The 20872-nt window shown below is 42.2% G+C and overlaps 1 protein-coding gene across 6 annotated transcripts in view; it reads left to right on the top strand.

The window, feature by feature from the left end:
* Nucleotides 1-20872, top strand: part of GRIA4 (glutamate ionotropic receptor AMPA type subunit 4) — a 225312-nt gene that overhangs the window by 156998 nt on the left and 47442 nt on the right. For all 6 annotated transcript variants that reach the window (XR_014525171.1, XM_083499397.1, XM_083499396.1 and 3 more), the window contains exons 5-9: nt 10634-10687; nt 11780-11938; nt 12535-12702; nt 14581-14685; nt 19546-19656. Coding sequence is in view for 5 of the 6 variants with exons in the window: in XM_083499397.1 (XP_083355523.1) it covers nt 10634-10687; nt 11780-11938; nt 12535-12702; nt 14581-14685; nt 19546-19656 (597 nt within the window). In the remaining variant the exon portion in view is untranslated. The remainder of the gene's footprint in view (nt 1-10633; nt 10688-11779; nt 11939-12534; nt 12703-14580; nt 14686-19545; nt 19657-20872) is intronic.

Here is a 20872-nt window from a genome sequence, read left to right as displayed (position 1 = left end):
ATTGTACTATTTGTACACTTTGCACCCCTGAGTTTAATCTTTATAATTGGGCTTCTTGAACTGTGGATGGCACCTGTTCCTTCAACGCAATTGATAGTCTTCACCCACCAAGAAGGATTGTTGCGTAATCCATCATGCTTAAAATCAATACAAGTTTTTGCCATTGACTTTAATGGAGTTAGAAGTCAGATTTCTATGGCAGGTGTCTCAAAACAGTGGCAAAGTTTGTGTTTAGTAAGAAGTCTTGAAAGTGCATTTTAATTGTTTGCGGGGGGGGGGGAATACTTGTTTATTACATTTATATATCTCTTTTTCCCGATCATAATTTTTGAGATGTCTCAGATATCTTATGCTAGCATCTAGCTTTCTTTCACATCAGACACTGGCTTGTCAGTGGAGGATTACATTCCTACTATAGGGCTTAGAAACAACCTAAGTTGTGCTTGATGGATCAGTTTAATGGCCCATCTAGTCCAGAATCCTGTTCTCACAGTGGCCAACCAGATGCCCATGGGAAGACCACAAGCAAAAACTGAGCACCCTACCCACTTGTGATTCCCAGCACTGGTTTTAAGAAGCCTATTGCTTCCAACAGTGGAGGAAAAGCATAGCCTTTGTGGCTGGTAAGAATTAATTTTCAGCTAACAACAACAACAACAATTTATTATTTGTACCCCACCCATCTGGCTGGGTTTCCCCAGCCACTCTGGGCAGCTTCCAACAAAGATTAAAAATACATTAAAATGTCACACATTAAAAACTTCCTTAAACAGGGCTGCTTTCAGATGTCTTCTAAAAGTCAGGTAGTTGTTTATCTCTTTGACATCTGGTGGGAGGGCGTTCCACAGGGCGGGTGCCACTACCGAGAAGGCCCTCTGCCTGGTTCCCTGTAGCTTTGCTTCTCGCAGTGAGGGAACCCCCAAAAGGCCCTCAGCGCTGGACCTCAGTGTCCGGGTTGAACGATGGGGGTGGAGATGCTCCTTCAAGTATACTGGACCAAGGCTTTTTTAGGGCTTTAAAGGTTAGCACCAACACTTTGAATTGTGCTCGGAAACGTGCTGGGAGCCAATGAAGGTCTTTCAAGACCAGTGTTATGTGGTCTCAGCGGCCATCACCAGTCTAGCTGCCACATTCTGGATTAGTTGTAGTTTCCGGGTCACCTTCAAAGGTAGCCCCACATAGAGCGCATTGCAGTAGTGCAAGTGGGAGAGAATAAGGTTTGTTTGCTTACTTTTTCCTTCCTGTATTTCTGGCATGATTCCAGTTTGCCCTGCTGCTTTGTAGAGCACTGAATAGTTTGGATACAAAGGGCTGACCTATTAAGGGTATGGAATATTCTTCTATAGTGCAGAGGTACAATATAAATGACTTCTTTCCTTTGCACAGTAAACTCTTATGTACTATGGTAATACTTTCTCTGTTTGACAGTTCCATATCACTTTTCTTACAAAGAAAGCTACATGAACTTTTGTGAATTAAGTGGTAAAGATTTGCTTGACTGAATAGTGCCGTGCTTGCAGGCTTTTTAATGAAATGGAGGACGGGGACGTGTGTGTGTGTGTGTATGTGTGTGTAATGAAAAAAATGTGTGTTTATATTGAATAACATCAACATCATTTCCTTGCACCCCATTTTCTTCTCCAAAGGCAATAGCCATAAATGGACACTGACAAACTGGAACGTGTCCAGAGGAGGGCAACCAAAATGGTCAAAGGCCTGGAAACGATGCCTTATGAGGAACGGCTAAGGGAGCTGGGCATGTTTAGCCTGGAGAAGAGGAGGTTAAGGGGTGATATGATAGCCATGTTCAAATATATAAAAGGATGTCATATAGAGGAGGGAGAAAGGTTGTTTTCTGCTGCTCCAGAGAAGCGGACACGGAGCAATGGATCCAAACTACAAGAAAGAAGATTCCACCTAAACATTAGGAAGAACTTCCTGACAGTAAAAGCTGTTCAACAGTGGAATTTGCTGCCAAGGAGTGTGGTGGAGTCTCCTACTTTGGAGGTCTTTAAGCAGAGGCTTGACAACCATATGTCAGGAGTGCTCTGATGGTGTTTCCTGCTTGGCAGGGAGTTGGACTCGATGGCCCTTGTGGTCTCTTCCAACTCTATGATTCTATGATATATACTGAGCTCATCAATAAATTGTCTTATTTGGGCTCTTACAAACAGGAACTCGAGCCATGTTATGCAAGAACTATGAATGCCAATGGGATATATTGCAACTAACTTACCCTTACGGTTATACACGTGACGTAGAATGGGATATTGGAAACGTTACAGTTGCTCCTGCGCTGGATGTTTTGCCAGCAAACCTGCCTGAAGAACAGGGGTTTTTTTTGGAGGGTCCAGAATGTTTCCCAACGTACACACCTTTGCTCATCTTCCTTGCTGCCTTTCACAGCTTGCTGAGCTGAAGGTGCTTCAGGAGCACCCCTTTCTGCGACTGCATATTATTTTTGCTGGCTGCCTAAAACCAAGCCCATGAGGAATCCAGTGACCAGCAGGATGAAATCACTATGCCACATAGGGAATCAGATGTGGTTACATGACAATGTCACTTGCAGCAAACAAAACCCTTGCATTGTCCTCATTCTGAACGGAGAGTGGAGTTGAAGGTCCACCTGTCATGTTGCCACAGGAAGCAACCAGGCTGTTTGTGCCTGCCTTGCTGTGTTGAAGTTGCTTTTTGTGGAACACCCTCCCAAAGAGATAAACAAGAGATACCTGACATTTAGAAGACATCTGAAGGCAGCCCTGTTTAGGGAAGTTTTTAATGTGTGACATTTTAATGTATTTTTAATCTTTGTTGGAAGCTGCCCAGAGTGGCTGGGGAAACCCAGCCAGATGGGCGGGGTACAAATATGTTGTTGTTGTTGTTAATCACCTTTGGTGCCCCCCTTTAATTTATTAATTGTAATAAATACATTATTATTATTATTATTATTATTATTATTATTATTATTATTATCACCTTTGGGGACCCCTGAAAGATTAGTAAAAGATTCGGGATGTTTTGGAGGGAGACAAAGAAACCTTCCCCTGAAATCAACACTCACAACTCAGGACTACTTAGGACGACTCATTCAAATGCTGATTCCAGTGTGAAATATGCTGCTGTCTGTGTTCTTGGTTTAAAAAAAAATGTTTTTCAGCAGCCCACCTGGCAGTGTCCATCTGCGTACCACCTGTCAGGGAAGTAGGTGTCTGACCTCTTGGTATAATGTGATGTTTTAGCAGTTTTGCTGCATTTTGTCGTGCAAACTTTTGCCACACTTAAGAAGGTGCCTTTTCAGCTGTTCTGCCTTACCAAAATTCTGCTCCTCTACCCCTGAATTACCCTATTCCCTTGCAGAGAATCACTTCTATCCTGATCTGTTTCAAAAGCTTGCATGCTTATATGAAGCAAATGGGACCTAACTGGGCGTAGATCTGTTCCCATAGAAATGACCATCTGATTTTTGAAAATAGACTTACCGTAACTTCTTTGCTAATCAGCTCCATTGATAACATGATAGCAGCTATAAATTAATTAGCTCCCACTCTTCTGTCCCAATATAGCTGCACACAAAATTATCAATAATTACTTAGTGGACCTTCCATTTTGTCACCATTTACGCATAATGAAAACAACCCACAGATTCTGAATTGAAAGTATAAGTGGAAATGAATGTTAAGAGATCCATCTGCTTTGCACAAATATTTGATGCTCTATTGTAGAGAGGCGAAAAACCCTGTTAATCTAAAAAGCTTTCCTATTAAAACTCAGATTTGACTGGTAACTTCTTTATGTAATGTTGTATGCATGTGCCTAATGGAAAAACACACAAAGAACATCCCTCCTAGCTGTATTTTCCTAGAAGAATGACTGTTTGTAACAAAAGAAGTTACAGACAATAACTGAGATAATGGGTCCAAGGATCGATTAATGCAATGTCTTCCCAAAAATGTCCGCAAAAAATACTGAAATGGCAAGTCCTTCCAACTCTGTTGGCCAGAGATCAACATCAGTACTCCAATCCATTGCGGCCTGCAATGTATAGCCAATGGCACCAAGACAAAGAACAAAGGGAGAGAAGAATAACAGAGACCTCATTGTGGGAGTTTACTATAGATCCCCAAGCCAAACGGAGGACATAGATGATGCCTTCCTGGAACAGATGGCCAAGCATGCAAAAGGAAGGGAGATAGTAGTAATGGGGGACTTCAATTACCCGGATATTTGTTGGATGTCAAACTCAGCCAAGAGCATAAGGTCAAACAGATTCCTCACTGGCCTTGCAGACAACTTCATTGTCCAGAAAGTGGGAGAAGCAACAAGAGGAACAGCCATTTTAGATCTGGTCCTAACCAATGTTGATGAGCTGGTTAGTGGGGTAGAAGTGGAAGGATCATTAGGCGCGAGTGATCATGCTCTTCTGAAGTTTACTATACAGCGGAAAGGAGCAGCCAAGCATACTAGGACTCAATTTCTTGACTTTAAGAAAGCCGACTTCACAAAACTTAGGGAAGTGCTGGGTGAGATCCCATGGACAGTAATACTAAAAGGAAAGGGAGTTCATGATGGCTGGGAGTTTGTTAAGAGGGAGATAGTAAAAGCACAACGTCAGGCAATACCAATGAGACGGAAACATGGAAGGTGCCTAAAGAAGCCAGGGTGGCTATCTAAAGAACTTTTAACCGAGTTAAGATTAAAAAAGGATGTGTACAAAAAATGGAAAAGGGGGGAAACCACCAAAGAGGAATTCAAACAAATAGCCAGCACGTGTAGACACAAAGTCAGAAAAGCTAAAGCACAGAATGAACTCAGGCTTGCTAGAGAGGTTAAAAGCAACAAAAAAGGCTTTTATGGGTATGTTCGTAGCAAAAGGAAGAACAAAGAAACAGTGGGGTCACTCAGAGGAGAAGATGGTGAAATGCAAACAGGGGACACAGAAAGGGCTGAACTCCTCAATGCCTTCTTTGCCTCAGTCTTCTCCGATAAAGAAAACAATGCCCGACCTGAAGAATTTGGAGCAAATGATCCAGCAAAGGAAACACAGCCCAGAATAACTAAGGAGATAGTACAAGAATACTTGGCTAGTTTAGATGTATTCAAGTCTCCAGGGCCAGATGAACTGCATCCAAGAGTATTAAAAGAACTGGCAGATGTGATCTCAGAACCACTGGCAGTCATCTTTGAGAATTCCTGGAGAACAGGCGAAGTCCCGGCAGACTGGAGGAGGGCAAATGTTGTCCCTATTTTCAAAAAGGGGAAAAGAGAGGACCCAAATAATTACCGCCCAGTCAGTCTGACATCAATACCAGGGAAGATTCTGGAGCAGATCATTAAGAAAACAGTCTGTGAGCACCTAGAAAGGAATGCTGTGATCACCAATAGTCAGCATGGATTTCTGAAAAATAAGTCATGTCAGACTAACCTGATCTCGTTTTTTGACAGAATTACAAGCCTGGTAGATGAAGGGAACTCAGTGGATATAGCCTACCTTGATTTCAGTAAGGCATTTGACAAGGTGCCCCATGATATTCTTGTAAAGAAGCTGGTAAAATGCGGTCTTGACTATGCTACCACTCAGTGGATTTGTAACTGGCTGACTGACTGAACCCAAAGGGTGCTCATCAATGGTTCCTCTTCATCCTGGGGAAGAGTGACTAGTGGGGTGCCACAGGGTTCTGTCTTGGGCCCAGTCTTATTCAACATCTTTATCAACGACTTGGATGATGGACTCAAGGGCATCCTGATCAAATTTGCAGATGACACCAAACTGGGAGGGGTGGCTACCACCCCAGAGGACAGGATCACACTTCAAAATGACCTTGACAGATTAGAGAACTGGGCCAAAACAAACAAGATGAATTTTAACAGGGAGAAATGTAAAGTATTGCACTTGGGCAAAAAAAATGAGAGGCACAAATACAAGATGGGTGACACCTGGCTTGAGAGCAGTACATGTGAAAAGGATCTAGGAGTCTTGGTTGACCACAAACTTGACATGAGCCAACAGTGTGACGCGGCAGCTAAAAAAGCCAATGCAATTCTGGGCCTCATCAATAGGAGTATAGCATCTAGATCAAGGGAAGTAATAGTGCCACTGTATTCTGCTCTGGTCAGACCTCACCTGGAGTACTGTGTCCAGTTCTGGGCACCACAATTCAAGAAGGACACTGACAAACTGGAACGTGTCCAGAGGAGGGCAACCAAAATGGTCAAAGGCCTGGAAACGATGCCTTATGAGGAACGGCTAAGGGAGCTGGGCATGTTTAGCCTGGAGAAGAGGAGGTTAAGGGGTGATATGATAGCCATGTTCAAATATATAAAAGGATGTCACATAGAGGAGGGAGAAAGGTTGTTTTCTGCTGCTCCAGAGAAGCGGACACGGAGCAATGGATCCAAACTACAAGAAAGAAGATTCCACCTAAACATTAGGAAGAACTTCCTGACAGTAAGAGCTGTTCGACAGTGGAATTTGCTGTCAAGGAGTGTGGTGGAGTCTCCTTCTTTGGAGGTCTTTAAGCAGAGGCTTGACAACCATATGTCAGGAGTGCTCTGATGGTGTTTCCTGCTTGGCAGGGGGTTGGACTCGATGGCCCTTGTGGTCTCTTCCAACTCTATGATTCTATGATTCTATGATTCTATGATCAGTTTGGTGGGGGAGCAAAGAATCATAGAGTATGGTTGGGCAGAAGGTAGCTAAGTGGTCCATGGTCCATGGAAAGGTATGGGGAACCTTTTCCAGACCAAAGGAATTCCCTTCTGGGCAGCCTTCCAGGTCTACATGCTAGGCAAAACACAAAGGGTGCAAGGCAAGACTGCTAGGGGATGTGGCTTGGCTAGAGGGGCTGTGGTTAGGGACAGGGTATAGCCTGGGAAGATTAACATGGGCCAGATAGAGAGGCATGATACAGGGGTGGATACGGTTTCCTTATTGCAGTGGTACCTTAATTCGTTCCGGAGGTCGGTTCTTAACCTGAAACTGTTCTTAATCCGAAGCACCACTTTAGCTAATGGGGCCTCCTGCTGCCGCTGGGCCGCTGGAGCACGATTTCTGTTCTCATCCTGAAGCAAAGTTCTTAACCCAAGGTACTATTTCTGGGTTAGCAGAGTCTGTAACCTGAAGCATCTGCAACCTGAGGTACCACTGTACTGGCTTATGCCATAACAAACAACAAACATAACAAACATTTTAGGGTGGGATTAACCCAATGAACCCCAATGAACCCCACCTATGGAAGCCTTGCACAAGGACTTCTGCCTGCACAGCAAGGCTTCCCCCTACCTCTCCCCACGCCCCCCTGCACCTCCTAAAAATTAACTCGGGATGGGGGTCAGGAGAACTTCACAAACAGCACAAGGGGGAAGGAGCGGGGGATCATTCTGTCTGGCAGGCTGTAGTGCTTCTGCAAAAAAGGATGTTCATCATAGCACGGTGTTGAATCCATCCCTCTAACTTGTTGCTAAATTCTTTGTGGTCCAACAGCATTTTTTGTTTTGTTTTGTTTTTTGCCAGTCATGATGCACTAGATGAATCAACCTTAATGTTCTTAAACAAAAAATGTAGGATTGCTGAACACAACTTAGTTATGCCTTGACCCTGACTGAGCATAAGGGTTAAAAGATTGAACTACAAATGAGGAAGTTCCCAGTTTGAATCCTGTCTTTGCCGTGACCTCACTGGGCAGCTTTAAGCAAGCAACTCTCTCTCTCTTTCTCCATCCTTCCTCCACCCCCCGATCCACACATACACACTGCAGCGTGGGGGAAATAATCCTTACCCAACCTTTATAGAATGTTGCAAGGATTAATGCATGTGAAGCACTTTTGATACTAGTGTATGATCATTTGCATGTAAAGCGGCAAATACTTACAATGCTTGGGCAAGTGCAGAGGCAGAGCTCAGCAATATGTCTATGTCCAAAAAGAGAGAGAGAGAGAAGAAGGCAAAATATTTGCCTCTTGCTTTTCTAGTAACTGGCTTTAAAGAAAACAAGTGTCGTGCTTTTTCTGATTGATTGACAATCCTATGGAGCAGGCTGTTGCTTAGAAAAGCTCATATCACAAAATATATGTTAGCCTTTATGGTGCCAAAATATTGCTGTTTGTTCTAGCCTTTGGATGGAACAATAAACTTACATTATAACTTGGCCTAAAGAACTCTTAATGAGAAGGATTATTATGTTTGATGTTTAAAACAATTGCAGGCTTAGCAGTGGTTCCAACCGCGGTGACTTAAAGGCCTCATAGTTGATGTTCACATTAAAAAAAACAACCCAAAAAACCCTTCGTTAAAATAGGAAGAGAAAGCCGTAATGAAATGTGCATGCACATATCCAAATATAATAGTCAATGAGCATATCTAGGATAAAATAGTGATAGCTGAGATTTCAGTTACATAAATGAGAATTTTGTAAAAAGCCATCTGCCTAAACCCATGGGGAAAAGATCAATCAGGAACCATGTACAAAAGCATTCTTCCTCAGAGCATCTCCCAACAGGGCATCACCCCACCTGAGAGGAGCTTTGGAGATGTGCATCAGCCCACTGATAGCCAGTGCAACCCACACTTTTACAGGAAACTTGCTGAAATGATACTTGTTAATGCTTTTTCATATGTCCTTTGTATCTCCCCTTTCCCATACAACTAGGTGCTTTCTTTGTAGATGTAACACTCCAGCCTGCCTCTACATTTGGTGGGGTGGCAGGGAGAGTTACTGTCTTCCAGTTATGAATGCCCTGCCAGTTGTATCCTGGCTAGGGCTTCTGCTTTTTATCTTGGAATGAAAACTATCAACAGGCACCTCAATGCCAGCTGCCTCCTTCAATCAACCCGTAAAACCTGTTGTCTTGCAAAGTCTTTCTGCAAAGGCTAACTTCAGCGCTACTGCATTGGTACTGAATGTTCGCCTGCACTCAGTGAATCATCTTTTTTTGTCTCCCTCAAAGGCTTTTAAAATACTTTGTGAAAGATTTATACTTGCTTCAGGTGCTGCATAGAAATCTCATCTCTTTCCATGTTTATATTGTTGCTGTTCCTGCCGCAATATTGCCACTCTAGTCTCAACCTTCTACTTGTGAAAAGCCCCCTTGCCCCTTACAAATTTATAGCACAGTGAGGCACTGTTCTTTTTATCTAGGCAGTGGATATGTCACACAGTCATACAGGGGAAGCCTCAGCAACATTGTCATTTGTTACGGGAGGCAGTATGTTTCAACAGGTGTTTAACTGTCTCTACAAAATGGCAGACTGATGAGCTCTCTGGGGGTAGGTGGAATGCCTGGAATCCCCCTTCTAATGCCTGGATTCAGGACAGATTCAATTGCTGGAATAGGCAGGCCAGCCTGGTAATTGCCTGGGAGATGAGCCATTAAGAAAGACAAAGGGAAGGTAATGACCCATTTAGAAAAACCATTAGGAAGGCAAAGTCAGTGCCAGATGGCAGTATGGTAAAGCCCATCCTCTAGCTCTGAGGCAGTCTGGAAAACAAAGAAGAGTTTTGGAAGGAGAGTCTTTAGAATTGGCTGGGAAATGACAAAGAGAAAAGAGGTTGCAGTCTGTAAAAGTCAGCAAGCTGCTGAGAGTGTCAGAGCCATGGCTGAAGTCAGTTTAAATCCAAGGTTGCAGATACAGAAGGAAGACCCTCTTGATATGATAATGCTGTGAGCTCCTACATCATAGGCTCATGTTGTATATATGTGTAAATAAACCATATATCCTAAAGACACCATAGTCTCGCTGTGCCTTATTTCCAAAAGGAAACTGGAATCCTGAGCTCCTGAAACTCACTGGAACCTCACACCACTCATAGGTTGTGGGTGGCATCTAACAATACTTAAAGGAAAGAGTTGTTTTGTTTTGATGGCTCCGTATTAATTTATTCCTGTGTTTAAGGAATGCATACCTTGCCTTTTGACTTATAAGACTCTCAAGGCAGTTTACAAAAACAGTTTTAAAAACCAGTAAGATACACAAAACAGCAGAAAAAAACAGAGCAACAGAAAAAAATTAACCATAGTTAAAGCAGAAGTTAAGATGTAATAAAATAGAAAGGTGCAAAATACTATTTAAAAAATGACCAGAAGTGTCTGCTGGGCAGATGGCAACTCAATGGATGATCCAGATTTGAATTCACATGCCCATGTTTATATGGTTTTAATATGATGGTTTCATCTCATTGATTGGGTGGAATGAGGGAAGTTGATGGCTTGTACAATAAATTCTTTGGCATATCTTCATTTACAAAGGAACTCTGACTTTCTCTATAGATCTGTCTGCTCTGATTTTGAGGACCTTTGGCTCATCTTGCTTTAGGACAAACCTGGACATTTTCTGCTATGCTCCTTTGATAGCTTTTTCAACTACACTTCCGTAACTAGTTGCAAACTGATCCTGCAAAGGTAGCCTTCGCAAGGCTAGTAAAAAATACAGAAACGTGGCAGAAATTTAATTCACATTTGGGATTATTTGAGCTCTTTTCGAACATCTAGGCACTGAAATTGTTAGGTACCTTTGTAATGTTGATGAAGAGGTAAAACAATCTCAACATTATATTACCCAAATTATATGTCATAAGCGATACCCACTGTTTGAAGTAATGCCGTATCCATTGTTCTCTTTCTTTCCTTCTTCCTACAGATTGTGAGTGTTGGAAAGCATGTTAAAAACTATCATTACATCCTTGCAAACCTGGTAAGAACATTTTTTAATGAATTAACTTCATGCTTGTCTGGCAAAATCCTTCATGGCCTTATTAAATTGAGATTGTGCAGTCAAAAAGAGTGAGATAGGGTTTACTCATTGGAGATCAGAGTATCTCACAGATAGCTTTGCTCCTGGGTTAAAGCAACTGAGGGAGAGTTGATACAACAAGGCTCCCTCCACTGGCTTGGTTGAAACCGTATGACTACTCACCTACTGGAATTGTCCCCATTAGCATGCATGCGCGCACACGCGCGCGCGCGCACACACACATGGTTGCATCAAAGGTGACTAGCTCATTGTAACAATTATGTGACATTATATATTAATTGGTATCTGAATTTGCTTCTTTTCCCTTTCTCTTTGCACTCCCTTTTCTGCTCAAGTTTATCTCTATTTAGGTTGTATGCTATTGTTTTAAATTGTAAATCACCTTGAGTGTATTGGAAGAAAGATGGGGTGCAAATGTAGCAAATACGTACATAAATAAATGTACGAGAGCCAGTGTGGTGTAGTGGTTAAGAGCGGTAGTCTTGTAATCTGGTGAACCGGGTTTGCTTCCCCGCTCCTCCACATGCAGCTGCTGGGTGACCTTGGGCTACTCACACTTCTCTGAAGTCTCTCAGCCCCACTCACCTCACAGAGTGTTTGTTGTGGGGGAGGAAGGGAAAGGAGAATGTTATATTACAAAATAGAAAAAGAAAAAAGAAAAATACAAAATAAAAATAGTTAAAAACAATTCAATCTTTCAACAACTTATCTTTCATTTGCTTATTTCCCGGACCTCCTCACGCCTCCCTTTTCTGTATTCCAGTTCAGTTTGTTTGTTCAGCAAATCCCTCCCCTCTTTGTTTATCCTGGTCTTCAATCTTAATATATTTTAGCATTGGATTTTTACCTATTAATAGTTCATTTTCTCATATTCCCTTATAACATTACAGCTATAAGCCACTTATTTTCTATCCAACATCATTCTAACATTCATAAATTTTACAATATATCTGTAAATAGTCTTTGAACTTTTTCCAGTCTTCTTCCACCAAGAGAATTTTCAATTTGTGTTGCGTTAATTGATTTTTACAGGGATTCAAGGATATTTCTTTGGACAGATTTATGCATGGAGGAGCCAATGTCACAGGGTTTCAGCTGGTGGATTTTAATACGCCTATGGTTGCTAAACTCATGCAACGGTGGAAGAAACTGGACCAGAGAGAATACCCAGGGTCAGAGACTCCTCCTAAGGTACTTGTCTGCAACATATCCTAAAATGACTGCTCAGATAGGTTAATTTAAACAATGCATACTTGTCATACCTTTAAAAAAAAATCACTGCAACTATTGTCAATGCTATCCATCTCCTGGCATGGTGTTAAAATAATTTGGGTTGATCTTTGCAGGGTTCAATGTGTTCAGTTCAGGGATAGCCAACGTGGTGCCCTCTAGTTTTTGTTGGCTTGCCATTCCTATGGTCCCTGTCCATCAGTCATGCTGGCTGGGGCTGATGGGACTTGTAGTCCTGCAGCAACATCTGGAAGGCACCAAATTGACTCCATTTGGTTTAGTTTCTGTTCAAGCAGTAAATTAAAAACCTTTTGCACTATTAAAAAGGTGCCCCAGTTATTATTAGCAACAGCAGCAACTATTGCTATTTAAAAGGAAGTTATTTAAGAATAAGAGTTGCTTTTGGGCACAAACTCTGGTCCACAAAACCATTCTACTCAGCTTCAGCCTCCATTAGACAGAGAGAAAGTTGTTCATAGATTTATTCTTGATGTTGAACCAGTTTCCTTACCAAACAAAACTGTTAAGACGGATGCCCAATCTCTACATTTTCTTAGTATACCTCTGCTCTAACCTACGATGGAGTGCTTGTGATGGCCGAGACGTTCCGTAACCTTCGAAGGCAGAAAATTGACATTTCTAGGAGGGGGAACGCAGGGGATTGTCTTGCAAACCCGGCTGCACCGTGGAGCCAAGGGATTGACATGGAGAGAACGTTGAAACAGGTGTGGTTCTTGCAAAGACTTAAACCCAGTTGCTTTTTTTGAAGTCATTCTTTGGATATTGGAAAACACCATAAACCTCTAAAGCGACTAGCAGTCGATACATTATTGTGATTGTTTCCTTTTTGTTTATTTCAGGTGGGCAGCTCTGAGCTACTGTAACTGGCTCAGGGTTTTAAATATTTGGGCAGAACTGAAAGCCTGCTTATATTTCCTTTTCCAACGTTTTTGCTGAAAGAATATGAACCAATGATTCAAACCCCGCATTTCACATCACACTCATAAAACAAAACATTTTTTTAAAAAAAAAATGTCTTAAGAACTGTTTGAACTTTTTGCGGTACCGCACGCCAAACGTATTTCAGTCACCTCAAAAGGTGTTTTGGTTTGTTAGCTCAGTGTAACTTGCAAAAAGAAAGGTATCTTTCACTTTCCTTATTTCATTTAAAAGGAAATATTTTCCCCTGATGTCAGGGCTCTGCATTTGTGATGAAAAAAGAGGCTTAAAAATTTCAAATTTTTAAGAGAGCCAGCTTGGTGTAGTGGTTAAGAGCAGTGGACTCATAATCTGGTGAACCAGGTTCGCTTCCCCGCTCCTCCACATGCAGCTGCTGGGTGACCTTGGGCTAGTCACACTTCTCTGAAGTCTCTCAGCCTCACTCACCTCACAGAGTGTTTGTTGTGGGGGAGGAAGGGAAAGGAGAATGTTAGCCGCTTTGACACTCCTTAAGGGGAGTGAAAGGTGGGATATCAAGTCCAAACTCCTCCTCCTCTTCTTCTTCAAATCTCTATTAAGATAAATTAGCCTCTCTTTTCAGGGAGAGGCAGTTGCAGTAGAGCAGAGGAAATAAACCCTTTGCATCCTGGGGGATACATTTCCTCACAGGTAACATTTCTGGGACCACACACCTGTGGCAGGTATAGGCAGATGCTTCTCTTACCTTTGTGCAAGAGGCAACATTCCAGGTTTCTATACATATACGCACATACAAACCACATCTGTGCATCCAGGCATACAAGAAGTATTATTGCAGATCGAAGACACACACCACGCAGGCAAAAGCACTTCATGGTGTGGAGCATGGCTGGTGAGGGAAGTGGTCTGGGGAGATTTCTGAGGACCAGATATCCAGGAGGACCACATTTGTTCCCTGGGCCTAAGGCTCCCCTCCTCTGGATTAGAGGAAGGAGCAAGAGGGCAAGGGAGCCTACAGTGAATTTTTAAACCATTTGCAAATGCAAATGAGCATACTATAGAGACACTGAAAAGAAGTCGCTGCAGGCAGCTCTCTGCCTATGCACACATGGTAAGAATTTATTGCAGTTTGGGTAACAATGAAAATGCAGGACAAAGGAAGATTACCACTTGCATTTACTCTTTCGGAAAGCTACTAACTACATCGGGCTTCTTTCAAATGTTCCACAGAAAGGGCAATATTTGTATTTATCTAAAGTGAGGGGAAGCAGGGGGAGTCTCGGGGTTTTTAAGAATTCCTAAGTGATGTGATGGAAGTGGTGCTTAAGCACAAGTTGGCAGGCAGAAACATGAACCTTATTTCAAGTTCTTCCCTATTGCAGGGCTGGAGAACCTTTCTCATCCCAAGGGCCACATTCCCTCCTGGGAAATCTCCAAGGGGCCACATGCCAATGGTGCCCATTCCTGGACCAGGAAAGCCTGGCCAGTGTGGCCCATGAACTGGCAGCCTCTACAATGGATTCTGTAGTGTCCTGTATGTGACGTTTCCTTTGAGGTTGACCCAGAAGCTGCAGCTGGTGCTCAATGTTGCAGCGAGGTTACACAACGGAGTGTCCTATCTCACACATAAAGGCACTTCAAAACATCCATGCTTTTGACCAACTTGATTTATTTCCTGTCTCAAGGTTCGAATACAAGGACTCACGGGAAATGTTCAGTTTGACCACTATGGCCGCCGAGTCAACTATTCAATGGACGTGTTTGAACTGAAGAGCAATGGCCCTCGAAAGGTATGTGCCAGCCCAGTCTTCCAAGCTGTTCTCCACTCTTTAGTTCATTCATGATTTTCAGCCTGTGCCATGGTAACCAAGCCCATTGATTGGTTGGATCCAGCCTGGTCAGAACTCAGAGTAGACCCCAGCGGGACTTATTCATTTCAATGAAGCATGATTAAGTCTGAATCCATCCTGAGGATCGCATCTTCTGATTGCCATGGGGGGGGGGGTATTCTGTTTTCATGTTGCTTTTTGCAACAATTGTTTTTTCAAAAGCATCATAACTTAGAGGTGCAAAGAAACAGAAAGGAAGGTAGAAAGCTTCAGAGTCCAAGGTCAGACAACCACTTTGCAGTGATATCCTTGCTGCAGGCCAAAAATACAATCACCTGAAAAAGTGTGTTAGGGTATTTCAAGGAACTGGTTCCCTCCTCAGGCAGAATTTTTGGGGGAAAGAACCTTGCAATAGCAGTAAGACGAGTTTCTTTTCTGCTTCCATTTGTAATTCAGTCTGTCAGGTTGGATTTCTTAGGGAAGAAGCATGCTATTAGTGCCTGCCTGTGCTCAAGGGATAATATGTTTATGAGTCGAATTCACATTATTGTTCAGTTCTATGCAATGTTGCTTTTTCTTATATCAACACTAAGGGTAGCTGCATACAACTCAGCAACACTTCCCAGCAGGTCTTGCTCCTAAGAGGTCTTGCTCCCAGCAGGCCTTGCTCCTCTCCTTCTGCATTGCTCTAAGTCTCCATCCCTGGGTGTTGCCCAAGCAGTCTCAGACAGCTCCTGCTCACTTCTGGTCACTGTTCTCTTGCCCTCATTATCATGAGTGTTCTTGGGGACCAGCAGGAAGGGGAGCTAATCACAGTAGGAGAGGGCAGGGTTGTAGGAAGGGGGACGGGGGGGCGGTCTGACCCAGGTTCCATCATGGAGGGGGGTGACAAATTATCAAGGAACAATTACTGCCCTACTAGGGCAGTTCATAAAAAACTTTTTTTAAAAAAAATATGCCTGCTCCAAAGGTCTTATCTTACTACACCAGGGATTATATAGCTATACAGTGGTACCTCGGGTTACATACGCTTCAGGTTACAGACTCTGCTAACTCAGAAATATTACCTCAGGTTAAGAACTTTGCTTCAGGATGAGAACAGAAATTGTGCTCCGGCGGCGCAGCAGCAGTGGGAGGCCCCATTAGCTAAAGTGGCGCTTCAGGTTAAGAACAGTTTCATGTTAAGAACAGACCTCCAGAACGAATTAAGTACTTAACCCGAGGTACCACTGTATATGAAATTTCATGCATATCAGTTAATATCTTGACCCTCCCCCACGAAAATAGCTGTTTACTTGGACGTTTTCCTTTGTCGTGAAGGCGGAAATTTCAGTTCAGTGGAGCACTTACTGTTCCCAACCCTAACCCTGCGGGAAGCCGTCTAATTAGACTTTAATTTGATTTTGACATATTTTTAGGAGGTAATTTAATTATTGTTTGATTTTATGCCAATGTTATATATCTGATGTTAGCAGCCCTGAGCCTGACTTTGGACGGGGAGGGCGGGATATAAATAAAAGTTATTTATTATTATTACTTACTATTCCTTTGTAAGAAAATATGAAATAACGTAAAACCATTTTTGCAGGCAAAAATAAAAAATCAATGGGGGGGGGAGAGAAATTTTCCGCACCAAGTACTACCTGACCTTCCTACGCCTCAGGGAGAGGGAGATGCCCATGATTCTTCAGCAAGCTCTTTGCCTCCCTCCTCTGCTTCAGCCTCGGATTCTGAACTGCTCCCGGCCACCAGCTCTCCCTGCTCACTAAACCCTGTTGCTCCTTCAGCATTAAGCCCCTCCTCCCACTCCCCTCCCTCTGACTGCTCTTCAGAGTTCCACCACCAAACCCCTGGCTCTGAGCCTTCCTTCTCTGGGGTTTCCCTTGGAGGTCCCCCAGCTAGTGTCTCTCACAACTCCTCTTCACCCAGCCAGTCCCTGACACCTGCCTTCTTGCCTTTACCCCAGTCTTCCAGCTGCCTCAACAACTACCTTGTACTGTGTCATTTATTTCCAATACTTTCTATTCTGACTAGAAGTAGGTCTTTGGAGTTTTTGTCTGAGATCTTTCCCCGGGCAGCTAATATCCTTTTAACTGGATATGCTGGAGATTGAATCTGGGACCCTCCTGGATGCAGTGCATATTCTCTACTGCAGAGCGATAGCCTATCCTCTAATTTTTTATAAGCTGCAGATCCCTGCTGCCCCCAGCAAGGGAAGAGTGCAAATTAAAGTCTACAACTACATAGTTGTGAGTCTACTGAGATTTCATTTCCACAAGTAGGCCGGCCATGTAAAACAAAAGAGGAGAACATTTTCCCCCATTTTTATTTTCCATCCCATGTTGGAAATAGATGTTAACTAAAGCCAAAATCCCCTTAGTCTTCAAATCAATACCCTGAAAGGATTAGCCCCCGTTGATTTGCAGACGTGGCTTGGATTTAAGTTCCTGTGAACTGCTCTCCACTATAGTGCAGAAGGGCAACTCAGAAACCAAGCTATGGTTTTATTTTATTTGATAGCATGTCAGATGTGGTCAAAGTTCTAAATACTGCTTATTTCAAGGAACTTCTTTCTTACTTTGATTCAATGCCGCTGAGTTATGTCTAGATGTATCCTTTGCCACACATTCTTTTCCATGTTTCCTCTCTATAAGCCATGATACCCAAAGTCTTGGGAAGCTTTGCCTGTCCGTGGTTTTATTGTATTTTCCTCACTCACTTTTCTTTCTAGACATTTTATTCTTAGCTATTCGTTGAAATGTACTTGGATGCTCTGTTCTTGCTGCTTAAAGTACAAAATGTGAATGATGCTTATCTGGATAGCACGGCTCAGTAATTAAGGAAGAAAAATTCTTCCAGTTCCTGTGAAAACCAGCCTTATTTTCAGTGGTCATAGACTCTGTGGAAGGTACCAAGTGCAGGAGCCAGTCATCATCATCATCTCACATGTATCTAGAATTTGTTACTTCCAAAGGCACAATACTTCATTTGCTGCACCATTGTTCTGATCAAGGACAAGTCATCAGAAATAAGCACAAGCAATGTAATAGGTTTTCACTTCTATTGCCAATGTGCATCCCTGCTTCCTATGTTTTGTGTTTTGTGCTTCGTGATTTATGATTCTCTCAGCAATATCAATTCATGGCATTCTGTTCACCAGAACAGAAAAGGGCAGGGAGAGAGACAAAAAGCAAACCTTTTTCTTCACCCATTTTACTTGAGTGTCTATGAAAGAAACATTCCCGTAATGTGCCACTACTCAAAGTCACAAATGCATTTGTGTGATTAAATTATGAACCTGAGTTGTCATTTGCAGGATTTAACATTATTGTTTCATTGGCACATGTCCCCCCAACCCACTCAAGCTTCTGTTGGACCATAGATATTGCTTTCAAACTGCACTTACAACATTTCCCGGGGGGGGGGGAGTATCAAGGAATAGGTGTAGCTGTGGGAATGCTAAGCATACCATGAATCTTGTCTCTGTAGATAGGGGAGATGAATAATTCACAAATAACGGACAAGAATCTCAGAGAGTGTAAATGTCCCACTTGGCTCACATCAACTCCCCATGACTCAGGTCAGTGTGTTCCAAGAAGTTGTATTTGCTTCTGATGAACAAACCAACAATTGTTTCTGCAAATCACTTCCTCCAAAGAGAAACAATATATCATAGAAGCAGGAGACTTGCAGTTTCTCAGCTCACTGAAGGGAACAGGTGAGCTCCAATTCCTCAGATGCTTCCACATTGCTCTGCACATATGAGTAGACCTTAAAAGGAAGATGCTTGTTTGGGGATTTCTCTGGTAACCATTCCTCTATACCACTTTCTATCTCTCTCTCTTGTCTACTGACTACATTTCCTACTGCCAACTTTTGGGTCACAAGCCAGAAGCATTCATGAACCAAAGCAAATGTAGATCCACTTGCTTGCTTTCTATTTTAACCTCTCTTCGATAATTAATTGGTAGATCAACCATATATATGATTGCTATGAAACATTGGCCTTCATATGGCTGGCTGGAAATCCACTTCTGGCTCTCCGCCTGACCTCTAATGGGTCACAATAGCTGGACTATCACCATACAAATATTTGATTATTATTTTTTTAAAAAGTAACTGAGTCTCCAGTGGACTAAATGTGAGTCCTGGGTCTAAAAAGCTTGAAGACTACCACTCTGGCATAAATCCCTCTGTGCTCTTTGTGAAAAATTTCCATGTAAGTGCATACAGAACTGGAAGGAATAAATCCCATTAAAATCAGATACTTTCTTCCAGGAAAACAAACATACATGCAGTGGGCTTCCTGTTTGTTCAATTCTGTTTCTTTTTGTCATAAACTGAATGTACATTTGATAAATCATAACAATGGTGTGTGATCATTGGCCTGAGAGGTCTATGATTTACAAGTGAAGTGATAAATGGCATATTGATAAATGTTGTTTTCCACCATAATCCTGACCATAATCCATACTACTCGCAAACTTAATAAATCGCCTTAGCTCTTTACACAGATCTTCCTAGGGCTCATCCAGACTTCCTTTTGTGCCATACTTTCCAGGTAAAATGTGGGCTTTCCTGGGGAAAGCGCCGTGACATAACACCGATCAGATACATGGTTTAAAGGCTGGAATTGTGCCTAGAAACTCAACACAAAAGGATGCCTGGATGAACCCCTAGTCAATACTGTCTCCCCAATGGAACATCTGGTTATGTATAATCAATACATCACATCATCCCAAAACAAGGGGAACATAGTGCTCAAATAATATCATCCACATATATGTATGCAGACTTAATTTTTGCATTTATGTGTTTCAGATTGGTTACTGGAATGATATGGATAAATTAGTTTTGATTCAGCATGAGCCTACATTGGGAAATGACACGTCAGCTCTTGAGAACAGAACAGTAATCGTAACCACAATTATGGTAAGTTTTTAAAAGAAAGGAAGAAAGTGCAGGCCTGTAAGCCATATATTTGCCTGATTTCCCACAAAGTAAATATCAGAGTGGACAAGTTAACAGAGGAGTGGCAGATAAAAGATCTTAAAATAACAATTTTAATATATATTTTAAAGTCCTCTTTGATCAAAACAAATTATTGCTGTATTTAAAATGTTTCAGTTATGCAGTATACCATATACAAAAAAATGAAAAGTTCTGAAATGAGAAAAAAGCTACCTTTCAGTTACGTAGCCCTCTCTTTTTTGCAATGCTTTCGGTTTTGTTTTTAAAGGGGAAAAAAAAAGAGGAATACATGTATCTGGTGGATGTTTGTTACACATTGCAATTTGCAAGAAATGCAGGTTCCCTGACTCTTAGAGCAAATAAGTACATTTTTGCTAGTTAGTTCATTTTAGAACAATTTGCTAAATTTTCTTTACTTGTGCAAAATGGAAACATGCGTAATTTTTGAAAGCATGTCTTCGAACAGAAGCTGATTCTTAGTTCTGTAGTCATTTTTACCATGTCAAGATATCACTGAACAAAACCCACAGCAGCCACAATACATCCAAAGCGAAGCGCTTTTAAGTACCATTGATTTTGATGCATATGTACGTGTTTAAAAGAGCAGTTCTTAGCTCTCACAGAAGGCAGGTGAGGGTCCTTTGGATGCTATGGGCCCCACTCCCCAATGTGCAATATGGTGGCAGAAAGTTTCACCAGCGGACCTGGAAACTGGGCATCCCAGGGGCATGTTGAGAGTGTCAGAGAAGACCTTGGATCCACCATAAACAAAGCTTCTTCTTTCCCTTGACACAAATCACAACGGGCCAAGACATTTCACCAACCCTAGATATGGCACATTTTCTCTGCCACTCTTGTCATTTGAAGGAATTTTTTTAAGGTGGGGAGGAATGGGAAAAGCTGGCCGGGGGTGGGGGCACCTTTCTACCAGCCCAAAATGACCTGGCATGGTTTAGGAAGTGACTGCTCCTCTCCCATGAACTGCTGTGTCCTTCTCACCTAATAATCAGTGGGATATTAAAAAGTGTTGGACTTTGGATGGATTATGGCCAGTATGTTTTATATTATTATTTGTGACACTTATCATGGATTTTTACATTTTAAAAGTTCTAAGGAAATAATTAAAAAAAAATGTAACCATTTACTCAAAGCTATCAGCAATAAAAAAGGGAATCTA

The sequence above is a fragment of the Podarcis liolepis genome, assembly GCF_965112155.1.
Source record: "Podarcis liolepis genome assembly, chromosome: 4".
Classification (NCBI taxonomy): Eukaryota; Metazoa; Chordata; class Lepidosauria; order Squamata; family Lacertidae; genus Podarcis; species Podarcis liolepis.
Note: the sequence above shows the minus strand (reverse complement) of the source record. Positions and strands in the feature narration are given on the sequence as shown.